General features: G+C 36.6%; 1 protein-coding gene across 1 annotated transcript in view; it reads right to left on the bottom strand.

Moving 5' to 3' along the window:
* Positions 1-19,816, bottom strand: part of LOC107588663 (F-box/WD repeat-containing protein 4-like) — a 29,117-nt gene extending 9,301 nt beyond the window's left edge. The window contains 7 exon segments of the mRNA XM_016276859.1: positions 1,739-1,804; positions 15,824-15,918; positions 16,679-16,811; positions 17,531-17,716; positions 18,170-18,265; positions 19,457-19,588; positions 19,590-19,816. Of these exon segments, the coding sequence (XP_016132345.1) occupies positions 1,739-1,804; positions 15,824-15,918; positions 16,679-16,811; positions 17,531-17,716; positions 18,170-18,265; positions 19,457-19,588; positions 19,590-19,630 (749 nt within the window). The 5' untranslated portion in view covers positions 19,631-19,816.
* Positions 19,817-21,731: the final 1,915 nt, after the last annotated feature.

The raw sequence follows: 21,731 nt of genomic DNA on the forward strand, positions 1-21,731 counted from the left end.
AAAATAAATATATATATATATATATATATATATATATATATATATATATATATTTTAATACATATATTTTTAAAATGATATATAGTATATACACAAATTTTGGGATCTAGAATTTTAATGTTTTTGTTTTTAAGAAGTCTCTATGCTCAAGGCTAATAATATTTCATAGTATAACTGTTTTTACTGTATTTTCTTTTCAAAGAACAACTGTAAAAGCAGCTATATTGTGAAATATTATTACAGTTTGGGGGCAGTCTGATTTTTTTGAACACTTTATATTTTTATTTATTAAGGATGCATTAAATTGTTTAGGCATTTACAATGCTACAAAAGATTTCTATTCATCAAAGAATCCTTCAAAAATGTAACACTGTTTTCGCACAAAAATATAATGCAGCACAATCATTTTCAATATTGATAATATGATTTTTTCTTGAGCACCAAATTAGCATATTAGAAGAATCATGTGACACTGAAGACTGGCATAATGACTGCTAAAAATTCAAATTACATTTTAAAACATACTGAAATAGAAAAGTTGTTTTAATTGTAATAATATACAGTTATTACAGTTTAAATAAATGCAGCTTTGGTGAGCATATAGGGACTTTCAAAATCATAAAAAAAATCTCACCAAGCCCAAACGTCTTGACAATATATTCAATTTCTGAAAAACTGTTGTTTTGTTGCTGTTTCAACAAAGACTCTTGCCTGTTCACTGACTGTCACACCTCTGTGTAACCTTAATTGGTTCCTAGTTTAACAGGGTTGCAGTGAGTCTTACTTGATTCAACGGCCTGTTTACCTGTGCGTGCATCTGCATTCTGATATCCGGCCAGCCCACGTGTCCATCAAGCTGACACTGGCTACCCGCGCCTCACAGATCAAATGCAGCCACATCAGTGGGTCACATTAATCTTGGCTCAACTTTTGTGTTCCGGTGTTCCATAGAACATGTGACTCCTAGGGAAATTTGTCTGGAATCGCCTCTACTCCTTCTCCGCAATTTTTCCCGTCTCAAATTTCCTTCATTTGGTACCGGAACTCACGCCCCCCCCCTACCCCCCACCTCCTCTTTTACTTTCATTAGACTGACAACATGCAAGCAGGCTGAATTCAGCAGGTAAAGCTGGGGAATTACAGAAACTAGTCAGGTTGTATCAGGTTTAAACCTGGCCTTTCATGACAGGAATTTTTAAGTCAGCTTTGAACTTTCCAAAGAGAAAAGACTCAGTTGAAGGGATAATGGAGCAGCTTCCGTCATCATGATAAGGTTCTACTTTCACTTTGTGTGAAATTTACAGTTTCAAATAGTAACACATTAGAATTCATACATTTTTGAGCTTTATACATGTAGAAACCACATTTAACTGAATGTTGCTATGATAGCCTGTGCATTTAAACATAACTAAGATCTAACTTAAAATCGAATGGTAATTTCGATAGGGAGTGGAAAACACTAAACAATTTTATGGCTATCAATTCATAAAACACGTAATTCTAATTAGTTATGTAAAATAATAACGATAATGATATTTATATTTTTAAACTTAAAAGATGTAAAAACTCTGCACAATATGCTGACAAAACAAAAATGCATTACAACAATCAAAAGTAAAAAAAATGGAAGATATGGAACATGTTCCAGCAACAGGTTCTATAGATCAAATAAATATTCCTACAAAATAAATCGGAAAAAAATACAAAATATTTAAATAACCATGTAGAAACAAAATACCTTTGTGTGTCCCAGATTCGAAGAGGAGCAAAATTCTCACAGCAGGCTGTTCCTGTCACAAAATTGCTGCAAAGATATAAAGATCTTTAGTAATGATTGCAAAATATCGATTTAAAAAAATAAAACATTTCAAAACTACCATTCAACTATTTAATAATTTTAGGCAAAATAATGCCAGATCTTGCAATGGTTTATTAATATCAATAATTACAAACAAACTAATAATAATAATAGTATTATTAGTAGAAGTAGTACTTTGTATGACCCCTGATAAAGGGAATAAGCCGAAAGAGAGAGAGAGTAGTGCTTTGTATTTATTATTATTAATACACCTTTACAAAATCTATACAAATATGTGATAATATACAAATATGTAAGAGTCTTCAGTGCTTTCTAGAACATTTTCTCAAATAATCTTTGTTCCAGCATTTAATGCTTTTAGCATTTAAATACTGAGCAGGTGACGTAACAGTGGAGTAATAGTTTGGCTCCTGGAGAGAATACACACAGTGCATTAAAAACTAATTTTGAAAAGCGAATGGAGCGTAGCGAGGTGTAAAGTGTGTCTGAAGGGTATGTTGAGACAGCGGATTTGTTCACAGATGTGTTTTCGTTCACGAGACATCTAGGGGGAAAAACGAAACAAAAACACTCGAATGCCCCCTTTTTAGTTTGGTGACGGGTTGAAATTAGTCGAGCAGGTATGAGTGGGCGGGTGTGTGTGCGCAGCAGTTTTGACCGGCGTGATAGTCAGGGATTAGAGCCCTCCTGGACAGCTAGGATTGGCGGGCTAGGCTCAAGGCTCTCCTGCTCTTTGCATTGTGTTCAGAGGTGAGCTGAACAATAGGGCCCTCACACTAGTGAACACACAGGAATGTGCCTGTTTTAACACTCAGGTATTCCTACAACGGCCTGCTGGGATGGTCTCTTTCATTGACAGAATGCTTTCTCAGTCTCTGTGCCAACTAAGTAAAGTGTGTGTGTGGCGTCAACGTGCCTCGCAGCGAATGCTTACTGACGCACCACGCGAGAGGCACGTAAAACTACACGAATCACAAAGCATCTCCCTCTCTCACATACTTTCATACGTCTAGAGAAAACCCAGAGAAAGAGCAGGGGGCTCTATGCCCTCCCACTAACATCAACCAAAGAAACGGGCTTCACAATGGAATACCAGTGTGGCCTCAAATTAACAACCAGCCTGTGTGAATAAGCTCTGTAGCGCCTGGTGTCCAACTCCAAACCCCCAGCACAAAAACAGAGGGACAGTGACCCTTCATCTCACTCACACACAAACACACATAAGAGAGTCGGTCTGTTAAGGCCTTTTCACACCAAGGACGATAACCATAATGATAAACACACAGTTCTAAAATCTTTCTACATTTAAAAGAATAACAGAGTCCATACCACAACTACAATGATGGAACGATATTGCTGGAATCACTTCAGAACAATTTTTCCAACTGATAAGCAATAAAAATGTTCATAGCCAATCAGAATTCACTTGGGTTGTGCTGATAAGACGATAGTATAATGTATCGACGATATTCAGAGATATCGCCTGAGGCTAATGCTTTAATAATGAAATGTATTAAAATTAGTAACTTACAATGTTTCTATTAAATTGGCATCATGTTAACCACAAATTCAGTCATATTAAACTATTTTAGAACATCCATATGCTACTTGACTAAAAAGATATAATGTGTAGGCTACTTTTAGTCGTACCCTGGAGTTGGTTCACTCTCCGGCCATGAAACTAAGTAAGTAAATAATTAAATAAATTTGCACGATAATATCATGTATCAGTGTATCTCATGGGCTAACAATAGGATGATATGACTATGGAGCATATCGCCCAACACTAGAATTCACCCTAATTGATGATAAAACTGCAGTGTGCGCTTACTGTGTATTGGTGTGGGCGCTAATATAGTTATCGTTTTCAGTGTGAACAGGACTTTAGACTTGAATGAAAAGGTGTGCTTGCTTTCAGAACAGAATTTCAATATTTGATTTGTAAAAACATAACAATTGATCATAAAATTAGTACCAAACAAAAACCCAACAAGTTTTTTTAAGATACAACATCATAACGCTGAGAAACTGAGATATGGGAGCAAAATGCGAAGCCATTTTTGGTGTGAAAAAGGCGGAAAGAAAGAGAGAGAGCGTGCTAGTAAAGTTGAGGGAACATGTGCTCTCGTCTGTGATGGCTTCAGTTGGTTTGTTCATTGAGGGCCCAAGCATATTGGCAAAGACAGCCTTGGCAGCTGTCAACCCAGTTAGCGGTGGCCCATCAACCATATTCAGCTCGCCTGGCCAGTGCTGGCATTTTAATTACTGTTGGGTAAACTCATTTGCCCCAATGAAGGCCGTGCGCCCTAATAGAATATGCAGGCTGCCTGACCTTTGAACCCGTGTGACACAAGATACAATAGGGGCAAGGCCAAAGCTCTCTCTTCCCAGCCCTTATTACTCTCTATTACTTCAATTACTTATCCCTCAGTGAGTCCGATTGTGAAAAAACACAAGGGAGGGAGCGAAAAGGAGAAAAATAGAACACCACAATTAAATACATTTTTGTCTCCCAGACAAGTTCTGATTGATCTGAAAGGAACTCCTAGTGATATTATAGCTGTAAAAGGTCAAAGCCTCTCTCTCGCCTAATGTGCCTCCACCTTCCCTCGACCTTATGCCCCCCTCTAAACCGAAGAGCACGGACAATCTCCATCCAAAGCCCCCAGCCCACGCTGCCCACCCCGAACCCCAACTCCTCTGCCCCAAAAAACCCAGCACGCCTCAGGATCATTAGAACATGTCAGGGGTTCACTGCCAACACAACCATTTTGGTAACCTAATCAGCTGACATCATTATTCGAGGAACTGTGCAGCATGAAATTAGTGCCGGGGTCACACAAACTTTAATTCAGCCCCTGCTGGGAGAGGAACTCCACAGTAACAACATTGTTAGGGCCAAACCAACACAAGCAACCACGCGTATTGGGTCAAGACCACCGAAAGCACTTTTCGTACCAAACCGCACACATCACTGGAAATGTGCTGAGTGTACCACAGAGATATAATGGGATATTTTTTTAAAAATAGAACTAAAATTATTGTTACATAATTGCATATTTTTGCTTGTTTATTTGTATGTGGAATGCAAACTACATGTAAACTATTGTTCAGTAAGATTTTTTTGAAAGAATTATTATTATTTATTTATTTTTTGTATCATGTTTCCACATACATATTAAACAGTGAAAACTGTGGTGAACATTGATAATAATAATAAATGTTTCTTTAGCATCAAATCAGTGCAATTAATTATTTCTAGAGGATCATGTAAACCTGAAGACTGGCAAAATAGCTTTTGGAAAATTCAGCTTTGCCATCACAGGAATAAATTACATTTAGAATTATATTAAAATTGAAAATACTTATTTTAAATTGAAATAATATTAAAATAATACTGTTTAAGATCAAATAAATGAATTTGTGGTGAGCATAAGAAACTTTCAAAAACATTTAACAATCTTATATCAACAACGTCAAATTTTTGGAAAGGTAGTGTACAAATAAAGTAGTACACAGAAACGTTCATAGAAATGACAAAAACAAAAGTAAAAACTTTGACAGTATTCAGGATAAATTAATTCAAAATAGAGATGCTACTAACAGTATAAAAATATATTTCTATTTTCAGCAGTATGACAGTCGTTCAGTTTTTCCAAAGTGTGATTATAAAATGCTATATGGCTTTATATGTCACATTATATTGTGTACACAGCTTTACATCCAAGCAAAATAAAGCAAACCTACTAGAAAAATAAGTCAAGTAGTCAAGCTGTTTTTTTTTTCTTTTTTAAATAGAAGCTGATCCATGGTGGTCTACCAGTTTTAACCAGCTGGTAGTTCAGCAGGTCAACCACCTAAACCAGCTTGGTCTAACAAAAAAATAAATAAATAAAAGACCTTGTAAAATCTACACTGTAAAAAGAGGTGACCTTCAACTGTTACCTTAAAAGGGTCATATGATGCTGCTAAAAAGAACATAATTTTGTGTATTTGGTGTAATGAAATGTGTTTATAGGTTATAGTTTATAGGTTTAAGTTTAAGGTTAAAAAAACAAATTTTTTCCACATACTGTACATTATTGTTTCTCCTCTATGCCCGCCTTTCTGAAATGTGTCGATTTTTACAAAGCTCATCGGTCTGAAAAGCGAGGTGTGCTCTGATTGGCCAGCTATATTCAGTGCGTTGTGATTGGCTGAATATCTCAAGGACGAAGGAGTGGCCGGCGGGCTTGCGGCAACCACATTTGACGACCCCGGGTTGGACTCTGCTTCGTCCACAGTGAAAGCTGATCCAGCGATCCACAGCGCGAAGTTGATGTACTCCCTCAGCGACCAGCACGGATCAGCTCCAGGCATGACGAAGCAGATATCGTCCTCTTTTGGAAGGCCAAGCAAAATTGTTTCACTTTCACAACGAAACACACAGCGTCTCGACATGGCAGCAGCAACAATACTACAGCGAGAATAAAAGTTACGCCTTCTTTCTTTGTGTGAACATTTGAGCGGCGTTATGCAAATCTTCCCACATCGTGACGTAGGTATGTGGGGGCGTGTTAGAATGAGCCGTTTTAGGTAGGTGTGGCTGACTCCTAACTTTTATAAAGAATATCTCTTTGGATTTGAGACTTTAGTCTTTGCAACTTTACAGATCTTCTTTATGCACCAAGTGCTTGTAACACTCCAAAGAGAAAGGAAACATTTAAATCGCATCATATGACCCCTTTAAATAGCATTTCTACTTGATTTAACCAACATACATTTATTTTTTTGGTATAAATGATAAATTAATGTATTTAGCTGTTAAATAATACTTTCTTGCATAAAACCACCTAATTTAAATGTTATCATTTTCGGTAGCCTTTTGTTTCTAGTGTAAAGACTTTTTAGTTAGAGTTTTAAAGGGGTCATTTGATGCTTTTTTAAAGATCATTATTTGGTGTATTTGGTGTAACAGAATATGTTGACATGCTTTAATGTTCAAAAAACACATTATTTTTCAAATACTGTACATTATTGTAGGTCCTCGATGCCCCGCCTCTCTCAAACGCTTCATTTTCTACAAAGTCCCTCCTTCCGACAAGCGCAGTCTGCTCTGATTGGCCAGCTGACCCAGTGCATTGTGATTGGCCGAACACCGCAAGCACTCATCGGAAATGTAACGGCCCTTACCATAATCGCGAGGTTCATCTTTCAAAATAAATGTAAAGACAGAGCCCGAAAGGGGAACGGAGTCGCGTGACAGACACAGTGATGAAGCTGGTATGTGTTTGCAGTACACAAGCCACGGTTAAGACAGCTGACTCCACTGTGATGTGAACCCGTCTCTCTCTCGCGCTCTCTCTCTCGCACACACACACACACGATGCGCAAAACTCCGCATTCAAAGTGCCAGATTGTCATAGCAAAGTCAGAATTACCTCCTCTCCTAGGTTCACGAAACGGTCGTCCATAAAACGCAAAAAGAGAATCAAATAATCCTAAATTAAAAATATGGCAGTTAAATTGTCATTAATTGTGTAATGATTATAATATGCAGTGAAATAAATCTATTGACCCAAATGCATCTCAGCCTGTCCTAAAGGCCCATGGGTAAAGACAGGGTTCAAAGGGAGTTTAACCCCCCGTGCATCGGCTTTGCAGTGGATGTTGTTCATTTGTTATAGCTGACCCCTGGCTTTGTTCAAGGGGATGTTAGAGTGCTTTCATCTTAGTCCCTAAATATGTTTGAATTGAAAAGGGTTATGATGTATTTATATTGGCTGGAGGAACACAATAGACAGGGTCTTTCTCTTTCCCTCTCTGTGTCGACCCTCCAGCCCAGCTCCCCCAAGCCCCCCTCCCACCCCCCTGTTCAGCTCACACCCGAGTTCACAGACCTTTTGGCTTTCTGTTCATGTCCCCTGAATCTGAGGTCAGAGGAACATTCCATACACCACCTTTTGCTTAGCCGAGTGGAACAGCACCACATCAAAATAGACCAAAAACACACACAAAAAAGCCATGAGAAAGTCAGCAGCTAGTTTACGCAGACCTCATCACCTGCCACTAATTAAATCACACATTTATCAGGACATCAGATAATAAAAAATTAAAGGGAGCCATAAAAGGCTCTTAAAATTAAACAATTAGGAGCAAAATTTTGTTGACAAATTACGAAATAGTTAATAAACAGAAAAAAGTTAAATATTATGGCTCCAAAATGTCATTTACCTTAAAGTTTTAATGCATGTTGACAACAAGGATGTTAACTAGAACAATAACTACAAAGTTTTAATAAGCATTCTAATTCCAAGATAATAGGAAGTTCACACCACAGCTATAACCATAATGACAAAGAAGAACAAAGTTGTTGGAACCATTTTCAGAAGATTTTTTTTCCAGCTGATGAAGAAAAAACATTGACAGCCAATCAGAATCCATCTGACTTTAAAGAGCTCAAGAATTTTACGTATCAGATGATAAAAATGCAGCACACACTATATAGTATAGTAACAGAATGTTATGGTCCATTGGTGTAAATGCTAATATAGTTATCTTTATAATTATTGTGCTTGGTGTGAACAGGCTGGTCTAAAACAAAGATTTCCAACTGAGCCTCACTATGCTAGAGAATGACTAATATTTTGCTATGACAATCTATCTTTAACCACAAATAATGGTTCATGTTTAATTAAAATCAGACTGAAAATGGGAATCACAAGGGAATCAGCTGTGAAATCAGTAAGAGCTCTAAACAATTCAATGGCTGAGTAAATCTAAATCAAATTGCGAACTAGAGTTCGAGAATGTGAATCTTTTTGACTAATCATTAAAAAACAATCTAAGCAATTTGTTTCTGAATTGGACATCATGTGTTTGTCTTTACATAGAGTAGAAAGATATCTGAAGAGATACTTTACGATACCGAAAACTTTTTTAACAAACTGATACCGCTTTATTTACCTGCCTTTCCATCCAAGAAGATTTGAAATTATTGTTGCTTTTTTTTTGTCGCATTTCTGACCATTTCAGTCACAGTCTGGAGCTCCATTTATGATGCCCTGGATCAGCGCCGCTTGTGCTAGTACTGTTATTTCCATCTGGAGCTACAGGCTGCTTAGGAAAATGCCGAAGCATTCTGACATAAAACAGATTTAAAATTTTCACTGTCAACAAACGATATTTTAAGTTAAATATGATCTCTTTTAGTACTGTGACAATGTATATGAACTTTTATGTCAACAGTACTTTTATGTCAACTTTTATGTCAGTCGTGCATTACACCACAGCCACAGAGCTGAACTCCCCAGCTAACTTCTGAGCAGAAATGCGTTTTAGGGAATAACAAAAGTTTCCATCTCAAATGCGCCTGGGGAACACCTGTATGTGGCATGTGTGTAATGATCTGCTTGTGCAAAGCCTGCATAGAAGGGGCATATTGACTGCAATTATTCAGGACACCACCTGCAGTCTGAGGCTATAGCTCCCATGCTGTGCTTTCAGTAGTAAGCGCCCTGTATTTAACGTGTGGGAACGCACATTCTGTCCGTTATCGCTTTATTGTTGCAGACTCTTTCTTTTCTTGCTTTCTTTCTTGTTTTTTCCCCTTTTTTAACTAATTGAATTCTTGACTCCCAAGACACGGCTCGCCCTCCCAGCCTTAAGAGAGAGAGAGAGAGAGAGAGAGAGATGAGAAGCAAAATGAATGACATGAATTTCACTCTTTTTTTCTCCTTCTCTCTCTCTTTTTGCTTGAATGAGGTGGAGCAAAGGGGGGTGAAATTGGGGCGGGTGAGCTTAGGGTGGTATAGAGGAGTACGTCTCGCTGTACTTTCATACTGAGGGTCATAGGTCACGCTCCCTTCGTTTGCCAGAGAGTGGCATTTTGGGGGCGGTTTATCCAACAATCATTTTCTTTGGACATTTTCAAAGGCAGTACCCCTGCAACATCTTTGTAGTTGTGCTTGACCAACTCTAAACAAAACAGGCCTCCCCAAAAAGAAGCCTTTCTCGCTTCTCCTCGGGGTTGCTTCTCTTTTTGACACTTGCGCCCTGTCCCTTTTCATCCTCCCTGCCTGGTCGCTGTGGGCTCATTGCGACTACTGAGGTAGTGTGTACTGTGCTCTTTGAGCCAGTATGATAGAAGGAGTGCTTCTGTTCAACGTAGTGTGTACTGTGCTCTTTGAGCCAGTACGATAGAAGGAGCGCTTCTGTTCAACGTGATGTGGCCTATCCCATCCTAACATACAAGAAGCACAAAATTATCAATATCTGCTATCTGTGTTTAGATTCCCTGCATAAGACATTGATTAGCCATGTTTAAAAACTCCCTGGGTGATGAACAGTAACAATTTGCATCGGCCAATGAGAACAAGCGCATTTGATCATCCAAGTGAGGTCTCTTCATCTAAACTATAATTAAACAACGTCCAAAAAGCTAAACGAACATAATTCTCTCAAGATCGGTGAGATGTGCATGTGGGATTAACAAGACCAAATTACACATTTCAGGCTAACAATTACACTTCTCTACTTTCTCTGCCATTGAAGTGCTGACATCAAACTAAAATCAGATGAACCTAAACCCCACTTTATATCAAACAAGCTTAATGAACTAACTGACAGACTCTGTGCTGCATGTGTGTGCGATATATGCAAGAAGAAGAGTAGCCGACGTACCTTACATATACTCTGGCTAGAGTTACCCAGGCCTGGATGGATTCTTCCAGACTCAACAAGTCCCATCTTGTCGGTTAAAATCTGTCATGTCTGACACTACAGGAAACTATTTATCACAAGAGGCGCTCCCTACAAATTCTGCATCTAGTGGTAAAAAGGGAACGGCAAAGACTTGAAATGGGATGGGTCAGACAGACACAAGGAGTGAAGGATGGCATGTCCGAAGGATAACAGATATGCAATGTCCAGTGCCTGTGATATTTAGGTGAAATAGTTTAGTAAAAATACATTAAAATTGTACAAATATTAGTAATATAATAAAGAGTCAAACAATACAATAAAAAATGCATCCGTTCAAAAGTTTGGGGTCAGTAGGCTTTTTTAAATGTTTTTGAAAGTTTTAATGTTATGTTCACCAAGGCTATGTTTCATTTGGTCAAAAATATAGTAATACTGTGCAATATAACAATTTAAAATAACTGTTTTTTATTTTTATATAGTTAAAAATGCAATACTTAATATTGCTCGATAACCACTTAATATTTTTGTGGAAACCATGACGCATTTTTACGGATTCTTTGAATATAAAATTCAAAAGAGCATTTATTTGAAATAGAAATCTTTTGTACGGTCACGATTGATCACTTTACTGCAGCAAAAAAAAAAAAGAAAAAGAAAAATCATTTCAATCATTCTGACCCCAAACTTTTGAAAGGTAGTGTATAATAACTTCTTGAAAGGCAATTAATTGATCATCATCAAATTAAGCAATTAAATTTGGAAGGAAAAGTAATTTGTTTGCCATTGTATTGCCTTCATCTATTTCACTCAGATTTCATATGTAAATATGAACATGAACATGGGAATATATCTGGCGGAATAAAGAATGAAAACTTCCTTTTTTTTTAACCCATAACACAGCTCTTGCTTATTCCTTAATCACACAGTTTGCTAAGAAGTTTACATATGGTGATTATGAAAGAGAGCATGCAGGTTAATTGCCATGTAAACTGTTTTTAGCTCTAATTAGAGCAACTGAAAGAGTTGAGTAAAAAAAAGAAAAAGAGTTGCTTTCTCCTCTGAGAGCCACATTACCAACTGAACAAGTCATTCCAGGTCCTAAAACAGTGTCCTCGAGATGAGACGAAAATGTATGCTAATCAGAGGCCATTAGTAGCAATCAGGGCCTTTGCTCACACAGGAGCAGATGAATCAACATTTGGGGTGAGAGTCTGAAGTCTGACATGGCAGACAAAGACTAGACTGAGATGGGGGAATGGAGGGGGCGGGGGTGATCCAGGCAAGCTCACGGGTTACAGATCAAGAATCAGGAATCATTTGGGCTTCTGTGAATACCGTTTTTGTTTTTTCCTTCAACATGGCCGCTGCTGTCTCTTTGATATGAGATTGTAAATGGAATTCAGAGCAGAAGAGCAACCCACTGGAGTGAAATGAGAACAATGCAGGGAGCCAGAGTGCCCATTACCTTCGCAATGGGAGAGTGGCCTTTTTTTTGGAGCGGTCTCACAGTTCAGGCTGGGACCGCTAGCCATATGACACCATTTAGGGAATTTCAGAGCTAGCGTTCACATTGCAACATCAGCTGTGAAAGTCATGCAGTCACCGTGGAGTTCTTCAAGTCTGCACAGGACCGGTCCTGTCCACCGCTCGCACGCATTACGCTCTGAAATAACTAGTGAAAAACCTGAGAAGATGGTCCAATATGAAAGACATAAAATGCTGTGAAAAACCCAGGTGCCTAAAATTGTAAAAGCAATCTCAAGGGCCACTGGATACGGTTAGGATCAGTGACTGCAAAAAGATAGACGACAGTCAACCTTGGCATTTCGCTCCGGCCGGAATATCCCACTAACAGACCTTCAGATAACGTTCCTTGGAAAAAACGACGGCAAAAAGGGAGGGAGGGTTACAAAACAGATGAGGAGGGAGGTTAAAAAGAAAGAAATACAATTCAGAGCCTGAGCAAATGGTGGTGGGAAAAAAGAGAGAAGGGCTATATTTTTTTTACACGGTTCTTTTGTTTTATACACAAGTGTGATTCTTCATTGGGTTGGAACAATACAGCCCCTAACACCTGAGTGTCAGAGGCGACCATATGCACACTCTTTCGACATCTTTCTCTCTGTTCTTTCTCTTTTCTTTGTCCCTCACCCCTTCTTTTGGACCCGTTGCTCACTGCAGCGTCTCCTCTCTTGCTCCTTGTCCTTTAGATACCTCAAGCGTGAAGCTGGAACAATTACATTTGCAACACAAGGGCTTCCCATCTATTCCTTCAGGTTTCCAAATTAAAACACACTGTGCAATCACTATTTTGAAACCCTCTCCGTCTACGGTTTCAGCTCCTGACTGTTACAGGAGTGAAATCAGAACACACTCTCTCTGTTGCTCTTCTAATTGGTGGAGCTTGAACATACGAAACAGAAAATCTGGAGAGGAAATGAAGCTTTTAACAAAACTAAGCAGGCCCAAAAATATCAGCTTTGCTACAGTATGTTCTTCAAAATCAAATAGTGGAAGTGGAATTTTTTCTTTCATCTTGTATGTGCTTTGATTCGATTCCACATGGCCAGAAAATCACAGAGAAATATGCTTAAATGTCTGCTTATAAACAAAAGTTTAGTAAGTTAGTTCAGAGGTTTTCTAAAAAGTTCAGAATAAATTAATAATATATATAATAGAAATAAATCTTAAAACATAAATTCAAGTTTTCAAATATAAAATATGAAAAAGCTAAATAATAATTATTGTAATAAATAATAAAAAAATTATTCTGCTTTCTAAACACTGGTTAATATCATGACATTTATCACAATTAATTTATTCAATTGACAGCTAAAAAGATACAGTGTCAACTTAATGAAAAGTAACTACTTTCCAGAAAATAAACTACTGTTCAAATGTTTGAGGTTGTAAGATTAAAAGATGTCTTAATGTTTTTGAAAGAAGTCTCAAGACATGTGACTAAAAATACAGCAAAAACTTTTATAAAATGTCTTTAGTGTCACATGATCTTTCAGAAATCATTCTTCTAATATGCTGATTTGGTGTTGATTTGGTTATTATTATCATTGTTATTGTTAAATATTTTTTTTTTCAGGATTCTCTGATGTATTAAAAGTTCCAGAGAACAGCATTTATCTGAAATAGAAATCTTTGGTAACATTATAAATGTCTTTACTATCATTGTTGGCCAATTTAATGCATCCTTGCTAAATAAAATCATGAATTTCTTATGAACGGTGGTTTATTTGCAAGGCATTTACAATAATTTAAACACTTCACTCAATTGTCAATTTTTTCACACTATAAATAGATCGTTATAGGTCAGTATAGGTTTGGTGCCAAGGCATCAAAAAGTATAAAAAAAAACTGATTTAGTTGACGCCTTTATTTCAAGTCAATTTCATCAACTTCTCCCACCGTCAATATGTGTAAAGAAGTGTGGTCCATTATCTAGGTCCAACAGTCTTTTTCAGAGGCCTGCTATTTCAGCCATCAAATTGGAGAATTAATGATGTGGATAATCGTCTCTTATTTTGAAACCTAAATTCTTGGCTGAGGAGATGGGGCAGTGGGGATTAATAACTCAGCTGAGTGACTAAAACTGCGTTCAACCATTGCATCTGCTCAAGTAGCAGTGGCTTTCTTCTGGCCTTGTCGTGACAAAAGATGAGAACGCGGCGAGTCGGTCGGTGTCTTTTAGTGTCTCCATTCCTTCAGCAGTGCTGTGAAGGTGCGTTTGACGGATCAGGGGCAGGTGGAGGCTCTGTCTGCGCTAGTGTTACAGCTTCATGTGCCTGCGTGTCATTAAGCGTGTGGGAGTATACATGGCTGAGCAATCAAAGGCAGCAAAAGCAAAGGCAACCTCGCTTCACCATAATATCCTGCACGTTTTTTTCCTCTCTCCCTCTTCGCCTGTCTCACTCCATCCCACACTTGTTTAAACAGCTCATCACATCGGGAAACTTCCCAGATGTATTGAGGGAAAAACGGTTAACCAGTTGTAGACTGAAACAGCTTTCTAAAGTTCAAAAGTCTGTAACGATTTATCAACTGGATGGTTCAACACATTTCTGTGTTTAAAAAGTCAAGAAACACAAAGAAACACTCAATGATGTATCGCCACTGTCCTGGTGAGAGCTGAGAAGCGGGAAAAACACTGTAGGGTACATTTGAGAGTTTTAGGCCCACAAAAAGGGTCTTTTTCACACCATGAGATGGCAAAATTCTGCTTTCTAAGCCTTTAGGGGCCGGGATCACATTCTTCTCCATCTGCATTTCAGAGGTGTGAACTAATTGACTTCAAAGCAATGGCATGGCAATAAATTGAAGAGTATGTATTAAAAAAGGGTCTGGCCACCTGCTTTGGGTTGCCCTGTCTATGACCACTTCACCTCACGAGCCGTAACAATGCCGCCACCCCCACCCCGCTCTTTTAAACCCACTGATACATTCATTATTTGCAAGATCTCAAATTCACTTTGATGAAAGCTAAGGTTGATGTTCAGGTCTGTTGGTGATTCATATGGTGAGAAGAACAGAGGAAACCAGTGAGTATGAAGTATGCGGCAGAATCAAACACATAATGTCTAACAAGTGAGACGGCCTGAAACTGGAAGAGCATCACGGATATAGAAGGAAATACAGTCTTCAAAGTTCTGAAAATGCTAGGGAAAATGCTTCTGTTTGCTTAACAATCTGACAGAAAAGTTGAATTGAATTATCAACATTTTGCAATCTTGTGCAAGATGAGCTTTAATTCAAAGAAGATTGCCATGATGATGATTAGGATGATCGATGCCATAAATATGGTTGTATATGACCTAGAAATAGTGCAAAAGTATAAATATTGCCTATTTCTATTTTCATCCATGTTTCTTGTTTGAAATTATTCAAAATTCTACAATTTTCTGTTTGTTTCCAGGTTTAGATTTTGAATCCCTAATTTTACATTAAAATAATTTGGTCTCAGGCAGAATGTTAAAAAATACACTTTTTAAATAATTTCAACCAATAATGAAAATTCTGTCATTATTAACTCACCCTCATGTTGTTCTAAACCAGTATGACTTACTTTCTACTGTATAACATAAAAGAAGATATTTTGAGTCAAGTCTCAAAGCTGTTTGGTTACCAAGAGTTTGTGTTCCACAGATGAAAGTCATTCAGGTTTTGAATGATATGGCTTTATCCAATATTGAAAATTAATCAAACACTGGAAGAAAGGTCTTTGGTAGGCTATATTGTAAGCATTACTAAGACTCTTAATCACAGAGACTAGACAAATCTCATGTCACAACTCAATCATGAGTATAGACTTACCATAGAGATGGACTGATGGCCACCGACCACACTCTGTCATATGTGGGGATTGTATGTAAGCACTGCCCAAATCGATCAGGAGCCAGAGCCCAAATCTAAAATGAAATTACAAACAGTACTAAAGTCATGAGTCAGGTAGACATTAACCAGCACTTCTGTTCAAAGCTTTGGGGTTAGTATGATTTAAAAATAAATAAATAATAACTTTATTCAGCAAAGTTTTATTAAATTGATCAAAAATAAAAACTTTATATTGTTACAAAAAGTATATTTCAAATAAATACTGTGCTTTTTATTCATCAAAAAATTCAGTTTTGCCTTCACAGCAACAAATTACATTTCAAGATATATTACAATGGAAATCAATTATTATAAATTGTAACAATCTTTCACAATATTATCTTTTTTTCTGATCACATAAATGCATCCTTGGTGAGTATAAGACACTTCTTTCAAAAATAGTAAAAACATGTTTAATGTTTGATCTTTGAAGTATGAACTTCGGATGTCCAAATACCAAATAGATCTGCCAAACAGTAGCACAGGGTCACTCTACAAAGCAGCTTCAAGGCACCCTTGAATATAACTCCAATTTAAATAAATAATTGAGTAAGTGGAACTGAATTGGACTGGGTCCAAATTGACAGATTTAAAGATTTACTTCCCACTGTTGCATACAAACTGTCTCCTGTAACAAAATTCTTCTATATACTGTACATGTCAACTTCAAATTCTACTGAAAGCCACAGAGTGAGTGAAAAGAAACCAATGCAAGAAACCTAGTCATGGACATACAGTAGCTACCATATTTACTTAAATTAAAACAAAAGCAAAACATAGAGTGTACAATCTCACCTTTGCAGTCTTGTCTCTGGAGCCACTGACTATCACACCCCCTTTACAGTCAATGCAGTTCACCTCCTGATTGTGACCATAATACTCCACAGAGTAATCATTTCCTCTGTCATGAACAATTATTTTACTGTCACTGAAAAAATTAAAGAAGTTAAAATTAAAATAAGAAATTCAGAAGAGAAGAGCATTATAGCAAATAAATATTAATGAGATATAATTTTTAAAAAAGCAGCATTGTATTTTAGGATTAACTCATTGGCTATTCCTGATTAATTATAACTCAAAAGTCTTAACAGAATTGCAGAATATGCAGAATTTATGTTTTTCAATATATGCTATGATTTATTTTATATTGTTCTGTACTGTATTTTATGACTGTAAACTAAATGTGTAGTAGTAGTAGTAGTAGTAGTAATAATAATAATTATTATTATTATTTTCATCATCATATGTTTTAAACAGCAAACTATCCCAAACAATCAAACAATAAAGTGTGGACTCACTGCATGGCTGAACTACGGTAGTTAATATTTTACTGTGTTTAAATTTAGGAAATACCTAGTGGCACAATAACAAAAAAAGAGGGAAAACAAGCACATTCCTGTTTTACCATTCAGGCGAAGAATACAGGTCGCTGATAGTCTCTGTGTGCTAATGGAAATTACATCAGTTTCTCATTTAAAAAAAAAAAAAAAAAAAAAGTAAAATAGTATTTTATTTTATTCAGTGACTATATTATAAGATTTGAAGAAGCAATTCCTAATCAAATCTGTTCATATGATTCCTGACGTGATAATTATAGTAAAACAATAAATAAAATAAAACAAATGACTAAAAAGAACATGGATTTACCCTCCTGCACTGATAAGGTGTGTGTCTGTCAGAGTGAATCTGCACACGTCTTCTTGGTGACCCGAGAACAGGGCCACTCGATTGTTCTGTAACTTTCCCCCCTCAGCTCTCAGATGGTACGCACTGATGTTTGCTGCCTGAGAGAGATACAGCACATCACAGTCCAGCTGTATCCACGGCAACAAGCTGTGGGCGAACAATCAAGGAATGGAAATTACTCCTACACATGTTTTTTCTGTAGCTCAATCTGTATCTTGGGGCTTAAGGTGACGAGGAGGCTAATAAAAAACACAATAATGTCTTGTCCATATTGGCAAGGTCAACTACACACTCTAAGTCAGAGGATAAATGTCTGAAAAATATGTATTTTGGGGTTGGACAATGAAAGTACGACATCTTCCAACTTACTTTTAAATTCCTTTTTCCCTTCTCCCTTTCAAAGTATGGGTTGGGTCACATTATAACCATTTTATTTTACTAGTTTTAGCAATTGTATTTTTGCATCTGTATATGGCTAGTTATTTTATAGACAGTTTAAGTTATTTTTGCTTCCAATTTTGATACATCCAAAGTGCAAAATAAATCTGACTGAAGTTTAAAGAACTTAGGCTTATATATAAAGAATATAAAATAACTTACTTAATTTTCCATTTTAAAAGGACTTCTTTACGACAGACTCCATGGATCCAGTTGTGGGACACCCTCACTCTGTCCTTAAGAGGAATAGAAGGACACCTGAACAAATTTAATGAAGAATGTTTGAGATAATTTGAGCTTACTTTAGATAATTGGCAAAATAAAGAAACTGCTGTATTCATGCTCCCCTATAGAAGAAGACTGAAAGGACTCTGAAATTATACGCTGCTTCTTTATAGGTTTTCAGAATTTCCTTCCAGCAGACAGTGTAGACTGTTTAGTAGAAATGCACACTACATATATACATTATTATATCATAGATTTAAAAATAAACAGAGCTGTCAACCTGTTTGTTCGTGTGTTAACAATATAGTACAAAAATGTTGTAATAATTTTAGCTGGTGTAAGCGAGCTTATAATACAAATGTTTTTGACTTGGCACTTTCCACAAAAAGGACACAGCACAGCATTTGAAACTTATCTAATTTTTTTTAACTTCTCAAATAATGGTCAGTTAAAGAAAGTGCTTAACCTGCAGAAAATGTTGACCAACAACCTCAGGCAGTCAAACCAAATTCAGTACACAATCAGCATCATAAATGACCCATATTTTCCATAAATAATAAAAAAGTTTTTTTGTGGAATGGTTGAGCTTAGAGCTTGAAAAAAAATTAACTCCACATTAAAAATGTGAATAAAAATTAAGAAAGTGCAATGTATTATTATTATTACTTAACTTTCTGCAGTTCTTCCAAATAATGTATTTTTTTGGGTCACAAAGGGTTTTCCCCCATTCTTGGTAATAAAAGGAACGTTTTTGTAATATTTTACCTTTAATTTTTGTAATAACAAATGAATAGAATTATATGATAACAGGGTGCATTCAAAATGTAAGACATAACCATATTCGTCCTCAAAAATTTTTGCGGCACATCAAAGTTCGTTTTCGTGGAAAGTGACTGAAGTGCTAGTTCAATTTGTTCTAATCTAAACAATTATACGAAGAAAAACAGGTTGACTACAATCCAACATCCTATTCATCTGCTTATAGATATATTACTTTTCCAATTTGTTGTCTTCAGGCCCCTCTTACGTAGATTGCACCTGTAAACAAAACCCACGTGACTATCAGCGTAAGAACGGAACTGAATCTCAACATACGCTGTTTTTATTACGTCACGAATGCTATGAATGCCCGTTGCCCTACGCAGTCTACGTAGTTCTGTTATTCTATGCGTAGGCCGAGAACTATTAGCTAGCAACACAGCTAGTGTATCTCAAAATCCTTACAAATCTATTCCTTGTCGTGTCATGCCAGTGTTAATAATGTCTTTAGCTATTTTCCTCCAAACAGCGTCTCTGGAGATGAACATGTAGATTCTCTTGCACGCTTGTGAGAGGCGGCAGAGCGATCTGGGATCCGACGAGGAAGAGCACATCCTCGGGTAACTGAAACAGAAACATCGCGGCTTCTTCTCCAGATCAGCGCCTTTCCTCTTTTCTTTATCACGCTGTGTCTGCCTCCACTAATATGAAGCGTATTACTGAGAGGACACTCGTCGGTTTGACGCAGGAATACGCAGAAGCCCATGTTTTTCTCAAAGCGTGTAGTTACAGTAAGCGAAGGAAGCCATCACAACCAGTAGAGTCACGTGACTGACTAGAGCCAGTGACTTAAATCCATCCGGGTTTCTGCGGTACCGTTCATTCAGGCGGTATGTATGAACAGTCGCTGGAGCTCTTACGGGTTTTAACTCCTGTTTCTGTTGATTATGATGACTCTCTCTCTCTCTCTCTCTCTCTCTCTCTCTCTCTCTCTCTCTCTCTCTCTCTCTATTAATTATTAAATAAATTGAAATGTAGTTTATAAATACTGTATTTAGTGTATTCACATATGAAAAATAAAAACATTATGAAAAGGAAGAAAAGGAAAAATATTTTCCTTTTTCCAAAAACAAATGCAAGTTGCAAATAATATTTGGGGATGCATATGGCATTAGATTGTAAAGAATTTATCTAGGCCTAGCCTATATAATTATATATATATATATATATATATATATATATATATATATATATATATATATATATATATATATATATATAAATTACAAGCATTGAGGACTTTTTCAGTGACCCCATTTCTAGTGTAAAAAAAATAGTTAAGTATGCACTTTTCACTTTTTACCATGCAGAATATAGAAGTTCACAAAGAGCATATAACATATTTCTTATAGTGGTTTGGTCAGTGATGACCAGCATGATAAGGATTATGATTCCTTGGAAATGTGAGTTTCATTTCTAATGCTGTCTTTTTTTAAATAAATAAAATATCTGAATAAAAAAGACGCAGCCTGGTTTCAATATAAACAATGTGTTTTCTAGCTCATGAGATAAAAAAATGGGAAAAAAAGAATTAAAAAATAAATCTTAAAATGACCAAATATAATAAGATTAGTCATTAAAATTTTTACTCAAACCTCTCCCTTAATAAGTTGCATGCACAGATAAAAACATTGAAAATTAATTTGTATTATTAAAAAGAGGTAGAAAAAATAGATCATTTAGATGTAATTTAATTTATTTAGTAGTCAAAGCTATTTTACACCATTATGAGCTTACACATTGAAGAAGCAAGAAAAAAAACAATTAATGGCTATTTAACATGTTTAAAGCGTGTTTTAATGCATATGTTAATAAAGGACTTTTTGAAAGTAATTGCTTTATCTCATAGATTTGTGAAACTATTTATTGAGGTTTGTTATTATTCGTCTTCTCCTCTCATCTCTTGTGCCTCTATAGACATAATTTCTCTGAAGACATGCTCAGTTGCTTGTGGAATGCAATTTTGTTCTTTTCTTCCCTCGGCCTGTCCTCCAATCACTCAGCTTGTCCACCCCTCACTCTATGGCACATTCAATTGCCTTGATGTTTTTCTTCTGCTTCCTCTTCTTTTTGTATGGTGAGTGTCTTGTAATTGACAGAGGACCCCATCTCATGTAAGCATTCACCGCTTGTCATTCTACAACATGTTTTTTATATTAGTGCCACAATGGGGCCATTTGATCCTAGGTTATGGTATGTGATTGTCAGTAATGTGACTACTTGGTGGCTGCCTTTGTTTGAACCAAAGTGGTGGCCTGACCTCAGCCCATTCAGTGCGGTGACCAAGTTACGCAGGCCTCTGTATCCTTTACTTTTCCCTATCTCCTTTATGGAGACGAGTTTAGTTCAATTCACTGTCACAGATATTACCTCTTTAACAGCCTCATCCTCTTGCTCTCTGTTTCTATAGAAATCATGGTTTACAGACTTCACTACTAAAGTTTTGCATGCTTTACCAACAGATAATCTCTTTTGCAACAATAGGAGTTTGGTATAAGTAAAATGAGTGCATAAGCTGTTTAAAACATCAAGAAGTAAATAGAAATCAAAGAAATATCAATAAGATATTTTGTCAATGAATTTATTGCTTTAGGTACTAAACTAATGTTCAAAAGTTTGAGACTTTTTAATGTTTTAAATTAAGGATCTTATGCTCACCAAGGCTGCATTCATTTAACTA

The sequence above is a fragment of the Sinocyclocheilus grahami genome, unplaced genomic scaffold (assembly GCF_001515645.1).
Source record: "Sinocyclocheilus grahami isolate Dianchi unplaced genomic scaffold, SAMN03320097.WGS_v1.1 scaffold106.1, whole genome shotgun sequence".
Lineage (NCBI taxonomy): Eukaryota > Metazoa > Chordata > Actinopteri > Cypriniformes > Cyprinidae > Sinocyclocheilus > Sinocyclocheilus grahami.